The sequence below is a fragment of the Idiotropiscis lumnitzeri genome, chromosome 2 (assembly GCF_059441095.1).
Source record: "Idiotropiscis lumnitzeri isolate Australia: NSW breed Sydney's pygmy pipehorse chromosome 2, RoL_Ilum_1.0, whole genome shotgun sequence".
Classification (NCBI taxonomy): Eukaryota; Metazoa; Chordata; class Actinopteri; order Syngnathiformes; family Syngnathidae; genus Idiotropiscis; species Idiotropiscis lumnitzeri.
The window spans coordinates 28240885-28254653 of record NC_142392.1 but is presented as its reverse complement, the minus strand read 5'-3'; the positions used below and the strand labels follow the sequence as shown (position 1 = coordinate 28254653).

Sequence of the window (13769 nt, the reverse complement as noted above, 5' to 3'; positions counted from 1 at the left end):
TGAAATTTGCAGCATAAAAAATGTTTAAAAATTTGGATAATAACTAAAGCAAAATTAGAATGAGAAAGATAATTGGCTACATAATCATTGGGGTGAAATTAATCTTCATTGCAAGAAGGGGTGATTTAAATAGAGAAATATAAGATCATAAAAGGATGAATGCATGTTCCGTGGAATGTGATTTGTCAACACGGAAAAGCCCTGAGTGATGAAATCGTTAACACTGATAAGAGATACAATTTTGTTGAAACAGGACATGCAAGGTTAAAGGTTATGTAAAACGAAAAAAAAAAACCATCTAATGTTCCATACTTCAGTTTGGCGACGGATGTACGACGGTAATTCTATTCATGGATTGACATTTTGAAATGGAAATGACAGGAATATGAATTATCATGTTATGGGGGACTTTTGAAATACAGTAAATTGATTTAAATTAAATTACAATTTTTTAGTCTGCACATAATCCACTTCAAAGAATACTGACTCATTGGTTGAGGAAAACGGGGTTATATTAGTTCAGTGGTTCTCAATTATTTCCTGTCACGCCCCCCCTACCAAGAAGAAAATAAATGTGCGCCCCCCCACTACCTGGAGGCACAATCAGGTCCTACGGCAACTGGCGATCATACTGGAGAAAAGGAGAACGACCAACAATGCCCTCCCTCCCCACGCGCCTGGACTCCCAAGCACAATCGCCTTTGTGAAAGCAGGACAACTTCCAGGGAGACCATCTGTAAGAGTGGAAACAACCCTCCTGGACACAGCCCGAGACTGGAAAATGAAAGTTGACCTGGATCAGAAAATCATCTTTCCACCGGAGATCATTACAACTAATCTCAGGCCAGACCTGATCTTGTGGTCAACCTCACAGAAACTCCTGTACATCGTGGAACTAACAGTCCCATGGGAGTCTGCAGTGGATGAAGCCTATAATCGCAAAAGCCTGAAATACATGGACATCGCAGCAGAGGCAGAGCAGCGTGGCTGGCGTACACAGGTGCTCCCTGTGGAGGTCGGGTGTAGAGGATTTGTAGCCACATCAACAACAAGGCTCCTGAGAAGCATGGGGATCCGAGGCCAGGCCCAACGACAAGCTGTGAAATTGCTGTCGGAGGCTGCGGAGAGAGGCAGCAATTGGCTCTGGATGAAGAGGAAGGACCCCACTTGGGCTGTTCGATGCCAAATGTGAGGAAAAGTGGAGGAGGAACACCCTCATAAGACTTCAAAGACCTAGTAAAGGACTCTTCTCCCTTCCCAATTTTGACAATAGGCAGGAGGAGCAGAGGCAGAGGGGGGCACACCTGAGGCGCACAGATGTCGCTGTTGAACCCATCCTGAGGTGTTGTGGGTTTATCAACGAAACACCGATGAAGGAGGGGACCCACCTGATGACCCCAGTGAAGCCTCTGGTCCTCATGCAGGTCAAATTGAGTTGCTTCTTTTTCCCCCACTCTAAAACACCAGAAGTGCTGATTTTTTTGGGGGGGATTATAACAACAAGTCCTATAGCTAAACGAATAGTTGACGTGTTCATGGGGATTGAATATGAATCATAAACAGAAGACAAAACCAATTGGCATTTGTAAAATATGATGAGGGATTAAGTTAGTGAGCTCTTATGGGAGACGGGGCGAGACGCGAATGGATTGAAGCTTCCGCCAGTGACTGACCCGTCCAATAGTGTCACCACCACTCAGCTGTGCCGGGTGGCCGTCCTCGAGGGCGTGCGCCTCCCAGTTACTGACATCATGCGAAACAGTCCGTCAATGAGAAACTGCTCATCAGTATGAGTAGAACCCCCGTTTTTGCATCGATGAAAGAAAATATTGGATTGGATGGAGAAAAAGAATTGTTACACCTGCGGGTTCAGAGGGCCAAGAGTGCTAATTCACTGGGAAAGGAAAAAAGAATATGGGAAAAATAAATAAAATAAAACAGGGGGAAGCAGTTAATGCAGCAGCCGACGCATGCAGCTCCCATTGCGTCTGCTCTTTCCGTTTCCGCTGCTACCGCAGGCTTGTTGTCCGCACCGGCCGGTCAACAAGGTCACGTAACAGAAGTAGGGGTGGTTATAGACATGGGTTGTGAGTGGGACGTTCTTTTGCTGTGGGGTCACTGGGTGATGAGTGGTCCAAACCGAGCCACTTCCTGAAATGTGCCATCCTGTGGTCCAGCGCCACGCCAGTCACAAAGAGCTCCACTAGCACTGGGGCGCCATCGCTACCCCCTCCTCCGACAACGCTTCTATGGCTTCCAAACGCACACTTGACGCCTCAACCCGATTGGGACCACATTCCACGATAGGGGTGCCCGCGGAGCCTCAGCATTCAAGGACCGGCAAGTCTTGGCATTCCGGTGACAATTGATGGACAACAGTTTTTGATGGTGGAACAAGATATTCCACGCTTTGCAAGCTCCTTCTGCATATCCCAATGAGCAACAACACTGTCACGCTTGTGGGACTCTTGAGATTGGCCGAGTCACTGCCATGGACCGAACCCGCACCTGTGAAACAAACAGTGGAATTCGAGTGGGACTGAATTTCCAGAAGGGACTGAATATGACTGTGCGCTTCCGCCGGGGGAAGCATATGTTGTCCTCCGTTACAGTAGACTGGGCAGCTCTGAGACCAGGGTCTCCATCCTCCCGCGGGTGGTACGTCCTGTTCCTGCTCTGGTCTCTGAATTGTCTCTGTTCGCTGAGCCACAAATCACATTCACTATCGGTGCGCATCATCATACTAAAGATTTAGGCCCATTGGTGAAGACGGTTGGCAGAATTAATTTCAGATGTAGAATACTCCATGTGACTTGCAGGGTGTGGTGTTTCAGCACCCATTACGAATTCCTCTGTTATGGAACATTTTCCGAATTTCGACACTATGGTGGACCCGGGGTCTGACTGATGTTGTGCTCTGCTCCACAGCTTCTCCAATTTGTTTTTGCTATATCTTCGAAAGTTTTTATATTATTGTGAAAGAAATTAAGTTTGTCATGTCATCATGTTTCAAAACTATGCTTACAGGTTAATAGAAGGTCACAAAAACATGGACCTCTTAAACAGGAAAACGTGAGTTCAGTGGTAACAGGGTTGTGTCTATGCTGGCAGTTTAGCAGGAAGCCACAAAAAACAGATGCGCGTCTTGAACCGTGTTTGACAGGAAACCGTTTAGCAGATGTGTGACCCAAACATGTCTTGTAAGCTGAAACCGTTCGAACAACAGGAAGCGTGTGGACGAGTGTGATAAAGTCAAAGTGTTCATGTTTTTCCATTCTTTATGAGTTTGCATATACAAATTGCTTTGCTGTGCTTCAATAAAAGGCTGCACAGGAGCGGGAAAGCTTTTCTCTATGGCGGACTGCTCCTCGCAAGTGACAAAGACAATCTTGGCTGGGTGATTCATTTATGAAGGCTTGTCTCGTTTTTGACAATAACTTCTCTGACATCTTGTTCAAGCAATTCCTTATGGAATGATTCAACCTGACTCTAAAAACTGTGCACACTGCGGCAATAAGATCAATGGAGGTTGATCAATGTTCGTGAATAAAACACAAATGATTACGTTTTTTAATAAATCAAGTACGTATTGGTCTTATTTATGAAACTTTTACTGGCTCGGTCAATGAACCTCGGGTGGCCCTGCACAGTTTTGTGCACGTGTGCATAGTTTCATCTCATCCAAACATTTAAAATACATTTAATGCATTCATCCAGGGTTGCACGGATCTCGATCAGTGAACAAGCGCATGCTGCAAGGAATGCATCTGCATCTTTGGCTTACTATGGGCTTAAAAAGGGAGTACGCCACAACCCCCTTTTCTACCAACAAGCCCAGGAACATTTAGTTCTATCTCTAAATGCAAAAAGAAATTGTCATGATCCGTGTCGGTCATGGCAGGGCTTTGTTGTCATTTTTCACGTCCCATGCCTTGTCCTTGTTTTTGTTTACCCCGGTAGGCTGAGTAGGGGCGTTTCCCCTCAGCTCTCCGTTCCCACCAGCCACGCACCTGTTCCCCCTTAGCCCCGCACACCTGACTCCCATCTGCTCCCCTAATCAATGGACTACTTAACCACCCCGTGCCGACAGCTCAGCGTCGGCGCATTGCCCCATTTGCGGACAGCACTGCCATTGCTTTGCCCTTTCCTCATGCCACCGTTACTCTTTGCTGTCATTCCTGATCATAGCTCGTAGTCACTTGTTATTGTCCCCGTTTTACAGTCTAGTTCAGTTCTGTCCTGTTGCGCCCTTGTTCGTTCTCATTGTTTTGTTATTTTGTCCCTAGTACCTTGTTGCCTTTTGGTTTCGTTTTGTTGAATAAATTCCCTTTAGGTTACCCTAATCCCGGCTTCCTCGCATTTTGGGTCCACCCCCTCCTCGCCGACCGGCGAACCTAACAGAAATACTTGTAAACATATTTCACTTGAAGGATTCCTATTTTATCAATGACATTATGTTGCGATGGCCCCCAGTGGCCCCCAATTATATGTTAGGGTCCCACAACAGGCGTTCCATCAGACGCACACAATAGCCTGTGTGTGCTAACTTCAGCTCGCTTCCAGAAACGTCTGTGACTCTGTCAGGAATTAAATCTGGCATCAGCCGCAACGTGCTTCCTTTTTAAATGCTCGTTTATCACAGTTGTGCTGCGAAAGGGAGGTTTACATCGTAGGACGTAATTTTGTGAAATGCCCCCATGGTCCGGTCCAAATCGGGGTCGCACGCATTGCTCCGTGTGCGGCGAGCACAAGTCAAGGTAGCATGGTAGAAACAATATAAGTCGAAGTCGCCGCCTGAGGTTTGACTTGACCAAACCAAATTTGTCTTTTTGTGTCCTGCAGACGTCAGACAAAATGATCTCTGTTCTGTGAAAGGGGAGCCAGATTTGACTCACATCAAAAAGGAGGAGGAGGAGGAGGCAGAGATCAACAAGTCACCAGTGAACGTTGTCCCTATAAAGACTGAAGATGAAAACAAGGATGTGAGTGAGGACAACAGAGGGGCGGAGCCTACAAGCAGCAGCTCAAGACATCACGTGACAACAGAAGGTGATGAAGACCACCGGGGGCCATCACAAGCACATAATGAGGACACATTATCAGATGCTCATGACAATGATGATGATGATGATGGGCAAGCCAAAGGTGAAAGGGCATGTCACTCTGACTCATTCACTTCAAAACTGTCTTTAAAAGGGCACAGAAAAACACACAGTGGTGAAAAACCTTTTTCCTGCTCGGTTTGTGGCAAAAGCTTCTCTCGAAAGTCTCATTTTGTAAGGCACACAAGAACGCACAGTGGAGAAAAACCTTTTTCCTGCTCAGTTTGTGGCAAGAGTTTCTCTCAAAAGTCGCATTTAATAATTCACACAAGAAAACACAGTGGAGATAAACCTTTTTCCTGCTCAGTTTGTGGCAAAAGCTTTGCTTATAAGCCAAATTTAACTTGTCACACAAGAACACACACTGGAGAAAAACCATTTTCCTGCTTGGTTTGTGGTAAAAGCTTTTCTCAAAAATCAAATTTAACAAGTCACACAAGAACACACAGTGGTGAAAAATCTTTTTCCTGCTCAGTTTGTGGAAAATGCTTCTTTCATAAGGCAAATTTAACAAGCCACACAAGAACACACAGTGGAGAAAACCCTTTTTCCTGCTCAGTTTGTGGAAAATGTTTCTTTCATAAGGCAAATTTAACAAGCCACACAAGAACTCACAGTGGAGAAAAACCCTTTTCCTGCTCAGTTTGTGGCAAAAGCTTTTCTTATAAGTCAAATTTAAAAAGGCACACAAGAACACACACTGGAGAAAACCCTTTTTCCTGCTCAGTTTGTGGGAAAAGCTTCTCTCAAAAGTCTCATTTGATAAATCACACAAGAACACACACTGGAGAAAAACAATTTTCCTGCTTGGTTTGTGGTAAAAGCTTTTCTCTAAAATCAAATTTAACAAGTCACACAAGAAAGCACAGTGGCGAAAAACCTTTTTCCTGCTCAGTTTGTGGCAAAAGCTTCTCTCAAAAGTCAAGTTTAACAGAACACACAAGAACACACAGTGGAGAAAAACCTTTTTCTTGCTCAGTTTGTGGAAAATGCTTCTCTCAAAAGGCACATTTAACAGAACACACAAGAATGCACAGTGGAGAAAAACCTTTTTCCTGCTCAGTTTGTGGAAAATGCTTCTCTCAAAAGGCACATTTAACACAACATACAAGAACACACAATGGTGAAAAACCATTTTCCTGCTCAGTTTGTGGCAAAAGCTTCTCTGTAAAGTCAAGTTTAACAGATCACACAAGAACACACACTGGAGAAAAACATTTTTCCTGCTCAGTTTGTGCCAAGAGTTTCTCTCAAAAGCAAGATTTAACTAAACATAGAAGAATACACAGTGGAGAAAAACCCTTTTCCTGCTCCGTTTGTGGAAAATGCTTCTCTCAAAAGGCACATTTAACACAACATACAAGAACACACAGTGGTGAAAAACCATTTTCCTGCTCAGTTTGTGGCAAAAGCTTCTCTGTAAAGTCAAGTTTAACAGATCACACAAGAACACACACTGGAGAAAAACATTTTTCCTGCTCAGTTTGTGCCAAGAGTTTCTCTCAAAAGTCGTATTTACGACGCCACACAAGAACACACAGTGAAGACAAGACATTCAGTTGCAGCGTTTGTGCTAAAAAATTCTCCACTAAACAGCATGCGGAGAGTCACAATTGTGCTGGTGAGAAAAGCAGCGATCCTTGAAGCTTAAAAAAAAGAAAACAAAAAACTGAAGTAACTGACTCTTTGTGGTAAGATGTAAATGTGATTTTGAATAAAATACGATATATTGAATTTTGCAAAGCTTTTTTATTGACATTAAGCGTGTGATCCGTGCCAGAAGAACCATTGTGTCTGAGTATTTGTATTTGTATTTGTTTTTATTTTTGAAAGTATACAGGGACAGTGCATATTAATCAAACAGTTTCCTGTAAATATGCCAAATTATAGCCAATGGCTAATTTGCATCCGTTGTCCCTGAGTGATGATGATCTTTTTTTTGTTTTCATATAAAACATTATTAATGAAATTAATTGCCTTTGCCTGGAACATTTGTTAACATTATGCTTTTCAGTTGTCTTTTTAAACGTACTTAATGGAAAAGGTGTGAGAAGAAACTGTGCTTATGAAATCGTTGCCTTCCACAGTCATCAATAAAATCACGTGTTCCACTTGCTCAACTGGCTTTCATTATGCTGTGAAAAGGTGAAAAACGTAACTAGAAGTTGAACTATAAAAAGAACAAGAAAGAGAAACGCAAATAGTCTCAGTTTCTCTCAAAGGTTTTGGAATGTCAGGAGTTGGCAACCTGATGGCGACTGGAGTCAGCGCTGGTTTTCTCGCTGTGTTAGGCTGGCTCGTATATGAATGGTCCATTGAACATAACTCAAACTCTTCAAATATCCCCTCACATACATTTAATATTTCGCTTTCTGAATAAATTTCTGACTGGCTAAATACACTTTCTAGGTTGAGCTCCATCAAGCGTTTGGCATTTGTTGCTAAGCAGAATCTCACTTCGGAAAAATATACCAAATATTTTTTTTCATGCTTTATTATATTTTTTATAGATTGGATTATTTATATAGTGAAATAGGGAAATATTAAAATGTAAAATTGGAAATCACATACAGACTTAATTCAATTAATAACAAATATAGAAACATTTTATAAATATTGAACTCATTGAGAAAAGTCCTGATCTTGAAATAAATATTGAATTATCAAAAAATACGAAAAAATTAATTCAATAACCCGACCCCGGATGAGCGGCAGAAAATGGCTGGATGGATGGAATAATTTAAATTGCATACATATTCAAATGAACAAATATGTTAAGAAATATTCAAGTGTGAAATAAAAAGGTTTAAATTAATATTGATATAATTTCACATATTAAAATAATTGAATAAATATTCTATTATTACATAAGCAAGCTTAAATATACATTGAAATAAATAAAAAAAAAGTTGTGTATTTTTAAATGGCCTAATTTAGATATGGGAAGTAATTCTCTTTCTGAAACTATGAAGGGACTGGAGCTCACAGAAGTGACCAGTCTTGGTTCTGAAGTTCCGATGTAACCAGATACTGCCCTGAGAGAAAATAGGCCTGAGCATTGTTAATGGTGGGGGCAATTCTCTCGCCAGGTCAGTGACCTTCCAGGGTATGAGAGTAATTTAAGGTGGTCACGAGTAGACTGGTCGTATCAACGGGGAGACGCATCTGCTCCCCCTCTGGGGGACTTTTGGAGGGAAATCCCAAAGATTAGCGTGATGGGAATGCATATGTAACAAAGGAAAATTAGATATTCATGTCCTATTTGGGCATTCCCTGTAAGAAGGTAATGTCTGAGAGTGGGCTCGCACGTGTGCGGAGCGCACACGCACACGTTTTTGGGGAGACTTCTTTTGACATCAGCATGTGACGAGAATAAAATCTTTTTTGAACCAGTTCTTTTCCATCACCAATCCAGCCTTGCTCGGCTGCCTGTCCGGAAGGCAGCAAGGACCCACACTTCAAAGACAAAATATACTACATATTGAAAGAAAAATAATACTCAAATATTGAAATAAGTATAGAATTGAATGAATAAACAACAAAGAAATAAATACCTCCTGGAAAATATCATTATTTGCAACATTTGTCAACATTTTTCTTTCTTGCACATTCTTAAACAGTCGTAATTTTTTTTTTTTTTACTTTTACTTTTTAAGTTACTTCAGTGCATTTCACACCTGTGCCTTCGGGGAATTCCTACTTTGTTCTACTTGAATAAATCCCCATCAAAATACCATCATTGATGACACCACGGCTGGACAAATAATATCCAGAAACACACTTACGCACCACTGAGTGAGTGTTGGACGATATAGCTTCTCTTGAAAGGTCCGACTTGAAAATGTCCTTGCAAGTGTATCTGCAATAAAAAATCACACTTTTCCCTCCTTCGGCCATTGTGTTTTAAAAAAAGAAAGAATATATTTCAGATTTTAGAACGGTCGCCAGTTACGACTTTTTGGTGTGTTGGTTCGGCATAGCGCCGCATGCCCCGCAGTATTGGAACTCACTGGAGTTGCATCTTCATTTGAAGTTTGAAAAACACAACAAAAACCTACGATATTTCTTCCGAAAATTGACAGTCGGAAGTTTTCTTACCTTCTGCGCATGTTTACAAGTGGCGACAAGTTCGTTCAAATCCGAACATTTCGGATTCTGACATGACTAAAGTAGCTCGAATATTTTTAAGTAGACAATTCAGTTGCGAGTAAGGAAGGGAGTAATATTTGATTATTGGCTGTTAATTCATTAGCTCCATGATGTGACCTGACATAGTGTCAGTGACTGTGTTCTGTTTATGCTATGAAAACAAGACTGTGTAATTGTAATTCTGTTGTAAAAAATTCATGCAATTTGTAATCAGACACTTTGTCATCCAAAAAGTCACTCAGGGCAAGGTAATTTAATCTTTGGGCAAGAGAAAAAAAATTGTCACTTGCCCAAGTTGGGCAAGTAATTTGGCCACTCGGGCAAGGCAAATTTTAGTGGCACTTGCCCTATGGGCTAGCAGTTTTTAAAGTTAACTTCGAAGCCTACGAGTGAACCACAGCATTGTTGCAAGTTCGGTCGGAGAAACGTAAACTCCCACTGCAGTTGCAGCAGCGGATTCTCCGGACAAAGGCGGAAGTGACGTAAGAGCTGAATCGCCAATGTGGCGTTAATTTTTTTTTTTTTTATCAACCGAATTCAAATATTATATAAAATATATATTAAAATAGAACAGCAAGGTGTAAAAACAGAAACAGAGGCAAAGAAATATATTTGAAAAATACGTGTCTGAAGCATGACGTCATTAGCAAGCGCGCAGCTTCCGAAGGACCTCGACCACATCCACCGACCCGTCCACACCGGAACAAAAACAGTCCACCGCTAAATTCTTCTGATTTAGTGTAGAACTGACTGTAATTTTTTTTACAGGATGTCCAGTGCTCATCTAAAGGACGTCGACATAATTCATTAAGTCTTTGTGTCCCGATAACCTCATCTTCGCGCGTTGATGCTTTTCGGCGTAGTTAGCTTAGCTTGTTAGCTAGCTAGCCGCTAACAAAAAGAGGCACATGACTCATCGCCAAGCAGAGATCAAGTGTGGATTTTTTGGAATTATCATTTGAAAATGTGTGCAAGAACGACACCCAAGTACAAAGAGGAACTTTGTGGAATAAAAGAAGAGAACGAGCAAAATCTTCAACTGCTGGGCGAAGGTTGCAAGCAACCTCGTGTTGTGCTACACAAAGCAGGTTTGTACACGTCTTACGCTCATTTGCTTTGTAAACAACGACTTTCTATCGTTAAAAATATGCATCACAACATTAAGTTATTTGGGGAAATGCGTTCAAGGTTATTGCCGTTTTATTTTTTGCTTTTAACTTGCCGGTCTGCTGAACATTTGTTGATGCCAAATTAAATCAGTGCAGGAAATAAATGCCAAAGAAAAACCATTAGTGGGGGGGTAAACTCCATGTTTTTTTTCAGTATAAAATGTTAACTGATTATTTAACATTTGACATATGACAATGTCAAAGTGTTCATGTTTTTCCATTCTTTATGAGTTTGCATTTACAATTTGCTTTGCTGTGCTTCAATAAAACGCCGCACAGGAGCGGGAACGCTTTTCTCTTTGGCGGACTGCTCCTTGCAAGTGACAAAGACAATCTTGGCTGGGTGATTCATTTATCAAGGCTTGTCTCGTTTTTGACAAAAACTCTGACATATCTTGTTCAAGCAATTCCTTATGGAATGATTGAACCTGACTCTAAAAACTGTGCACACTGTGGCAAAAAGATCAATGGCGTTGATGAATTTTAGTGGCTATAACACAATGGATTAAGTTTTTGAAAAAATCAAGTATGAATTGGTCTTATTTATTTATGAAATTTTTACTGGCTCGGCCAATGAACCTCGGGTGGTCCTGCACAGTTTTGTGCACGTGTGCGTAGTTTCACCTCATTCAAACATTTAAAATACATTTAATGCATCCATCCAGGGTTGCACGGATCTCATCAGTGAACAAGCGCATGCTGCAAGGAATGCATCTGCATCTTTGGCTTACTATGGGCTTAAAAGGGGAGAACGTCACAACCCCCTTTTCCACCAACAAGTCCAGGAACATTTAGTTCCTGGTCATAAAGTTCCTGTGGCCCAGGTGGTTTGCATCTCCCCCGCAACTCAAAGTTCTTGATAATTTATGCAAATGGCAATTATGATGTATCAGAGGGAGGTCTTGTGTTACTTTGTTACTCATTACTGACACCCTATGGCTGTTAAGCATCATTGCAGTTACAAAATAATTCAGTGAACTCTAATAATATTATGGTGTATCTTAGTCTAATTTTAATACATATTGGATAACTTTAAAATACACCTTATTCATATATGTCAGAGTGAAAGTGTTGTTGCTTAATTTATGTGCAGGGATTTTAACTCTTCACACGTAATTTTGTTTTCAAATTTATTTAGAAACAGAAATTTTATAAAAAAAATTAAAAAGGGGAATGTTGGAATGTACTAGAAACAATATAAGACAAAGTCGCCGCATGAGGTTTGACTTGACCAAACCAAATTTGTCTTTTTGTGTCCTCCAGACGTCAGTGCAAACGATCTCCGTTCTGTGAAAGAGGAGCCAAACTTGACTCACATCAAGAAGGAGGAGGAGGAGATTAACAAGTCACCAGTGGACGTTGTCCCTACAAAGAGTGAAGATGAAAACAAGGATGAGAGTGAGGACAAGAGAGGGGCGGAGCCTCCAAGTAGCAGTTCAAGTCATCACGTGACAACAGAAGGTGATGAAGACCACTGGGGGCCATCACAAGCACAAAATGAGGACACATTATCAGATGCTCATCATGATGATGATAATGGGCAAGCTAAAGGTGAAAGGGCACGTCACACTGACTCATTAACTTTGTGTTTAAAAGGGCACAAAAAAACACACAGTGGTAAAAACCCTTTTTCTTGCTCAGTTCATGGTAAAAGCTCTCAAAATGCAACGTTAACAAGACACACAAGAACACACACTGGAGAAAAAACATTTTCCTGCTCAGTTTGTGGAAAATGCTTCTCGGAAAAGACATATTTAACAGAACACACAAGAACACACAGTGGTGAAAAACCTTTTTCTTGCTCAGTTTGTGGCAAGAGTTTCTCTCATAAGATAAGTTTAACAAAACACACAACAACACACAGTGGTGAAAAACCTTTTTCCTGCTCAGTTTGTGGCAGAAGCTTCTCTGATAGGTCAACTTTAACAAAACATAGAAGAACACACAGTGGAGAAAAACCTTTTTCCTGCTCAGTTTGTGGCAAAAGCTTTTCTGTAAAGTCAAATTTACGAAGCCACACAAGAACACACACTGGAGAAAAACCTTTTTCCTGCTCGGTTTGTGGCAAAAGCTTCTCTGTTAAGTCAACTTTAACACAACATCGAAGAACACACAGTGTGGAAAAACCTTTTGCCTGCTCAGTTTGTGCCAAGAGTTTCTCTCGAAAGTCACATTTACAAAGACATACAAGAACACACGGTGGAGAAAAAACTTTTTCTTGCTCAGTTTGCGGCAAGAGTTTCTCTCAAAAGGCAAATTTAACAAGTCACACAAGAATACATAGTGGAGAAAAACCTTTTTCCTGCTCAATTTGTGGAAAAAGCTTCTCTCAAAATTCAAGTTTAACAATCCACACAAGAACACACAGTGGTGAAAACCCCTTTTCCTGTTCAGTTTGCGGAAAAGGTTTCTCTCAAAAGTCTCATTTGGTAAGGCACATGAGAACACACAGTGGTGAAAAATCTTTTTCATGCTTAGTTTGTGGAAAATGTTTCTCTCAAAAGGCGAATTTAACAAGCCACACAAGAACACACAGTGGAGACAAGCCATTCAGTTGCAGCGTTTGTGCTAAAAAATTCGCCACTAAACAGCAAGCTGAGAGACACAATTGTGCTGGTGACAATAGCAGCGATCCTTGAAGCTTAAAAAAAGACAAAAATACTGAAGGAACTGACTCTTTGTGGAAAGATGATGTTGGAGTTCAGTCACCATGGAAATGAGAAGTAGTTTCGTAAATCAACCTTTAAAAGCCAAACTTACTCCAATGCGTGTTCGTTTTTTTGTACTCAAGAAGAAAAGGGTCAAATAAAGACTCAACAACTGATTAGAGTTCCGATATTTATTTTCTTCAATTTCTGGAGTTCAGGAAATAGTACAAAGACAGATATCTGGGGGGCTTTTTCTTAATCTCACGAGAAAACTGCACTCGGGCGAGCACAGTCGAAAAATGCGCGCCATCTTTCATCCCAGCTTCAGTTTTTATAGGAGTTTTTTATGTCAAGGGTAATGTAGGTTGAATCGGTCGTCCTCGCTCGCTCCCACGGCACGGGTCCACGTCCAAGGGAAGGTCCTCCCCAGGTTAGTCATCGTCTGGATAAGTTGATTCCCGTCTGGTTCCGAAGACTGGCACGCCAAGGCTGGCCTTCCCTGGCGGGCAGTCTCTCCGTCGCTCGCCTCGCTGGAATTCCTCTGGAATCTTGTCGGAGTGCATGTGTGTGCAGGTATACGTGTATGTGCAAGTGTGTATGTGCGTGTGCTCCGATCTCCAGTTGTTCTGTCTTTCGGAATGTGTTTTTGCGATAGCGTCTGTGTGAGTCCTCCAGTGCCCAATTTGGTATGTTTGCATCTC

General features: G+C 41.5%; 2 protein-coding genes across 2 annotated transcripts; both read left to right on the top strand.

The window, feature by feature from the left end:
• The first annotated feature begins 781 nt into the window (after positions 1–781).
• LOC148342199 (uncharacterized) lies at positions 782–6968 on the top strand. Its single transcript, XM_088288093.1, has 3 exons — positions 782–1130; positions 5197–6318; positions 6403–6968. Exons 1-3 carry the CDS (start codon positions 782–784, stop codon positions 6744–6746), a joined length of 1815 nt encoding a protein of 604 aa, XP_088144219.1. The 3' UTR covers positions 6747–6968.
• A 1420-nt stretch (positions 6969–8388) lies between these two features.
• On the top strand, positions 8389–13149 carry LOC148342198 (uncharacterized). Its single transcript, XM_088288091.1, has 2 exons — positions 8389–8398; positions 11684–13149. Exons 1-2 carry the CDS (start codon positions 8389–8391, stop codon positions 13057–13059), a joined length of 1386 nt encoding a protein of 461 aa, XP_088144217.1. The 3' UTR covers positions 13060–13149.
• The last annotated feature ends 620 nt before the right edge of the window (positions 13150–13769 follow it).

What these genes read in the sequence shown, in the direction of transcription:
- LOC148342199 (XM_088288093.1), top strand. Translation starts at nt 782, where the DNA reads ATGAAAGTTGACCTGGATCAGAAAATCATCTTTCCACCGGAGATCATT. An exon ending in GTCGGAGGCTGCGGAGAGAG is followed by an intron (nt 1,131 to 5,196) that starts GCAGCAATTGGC and finishes TGTCTTTAAAAG; the next exon opens with GGCACAGAAAAACACACAGT. An exon ending in AACACACACTGGAGAAAAAC is followed by an intron (nt 6,319 to 6,402) that starts ATTTTTCCTGCT and finishes GTGGAGAAAAAC; the next exon opens with CCTTTTCCTGCTCCGTTTGT.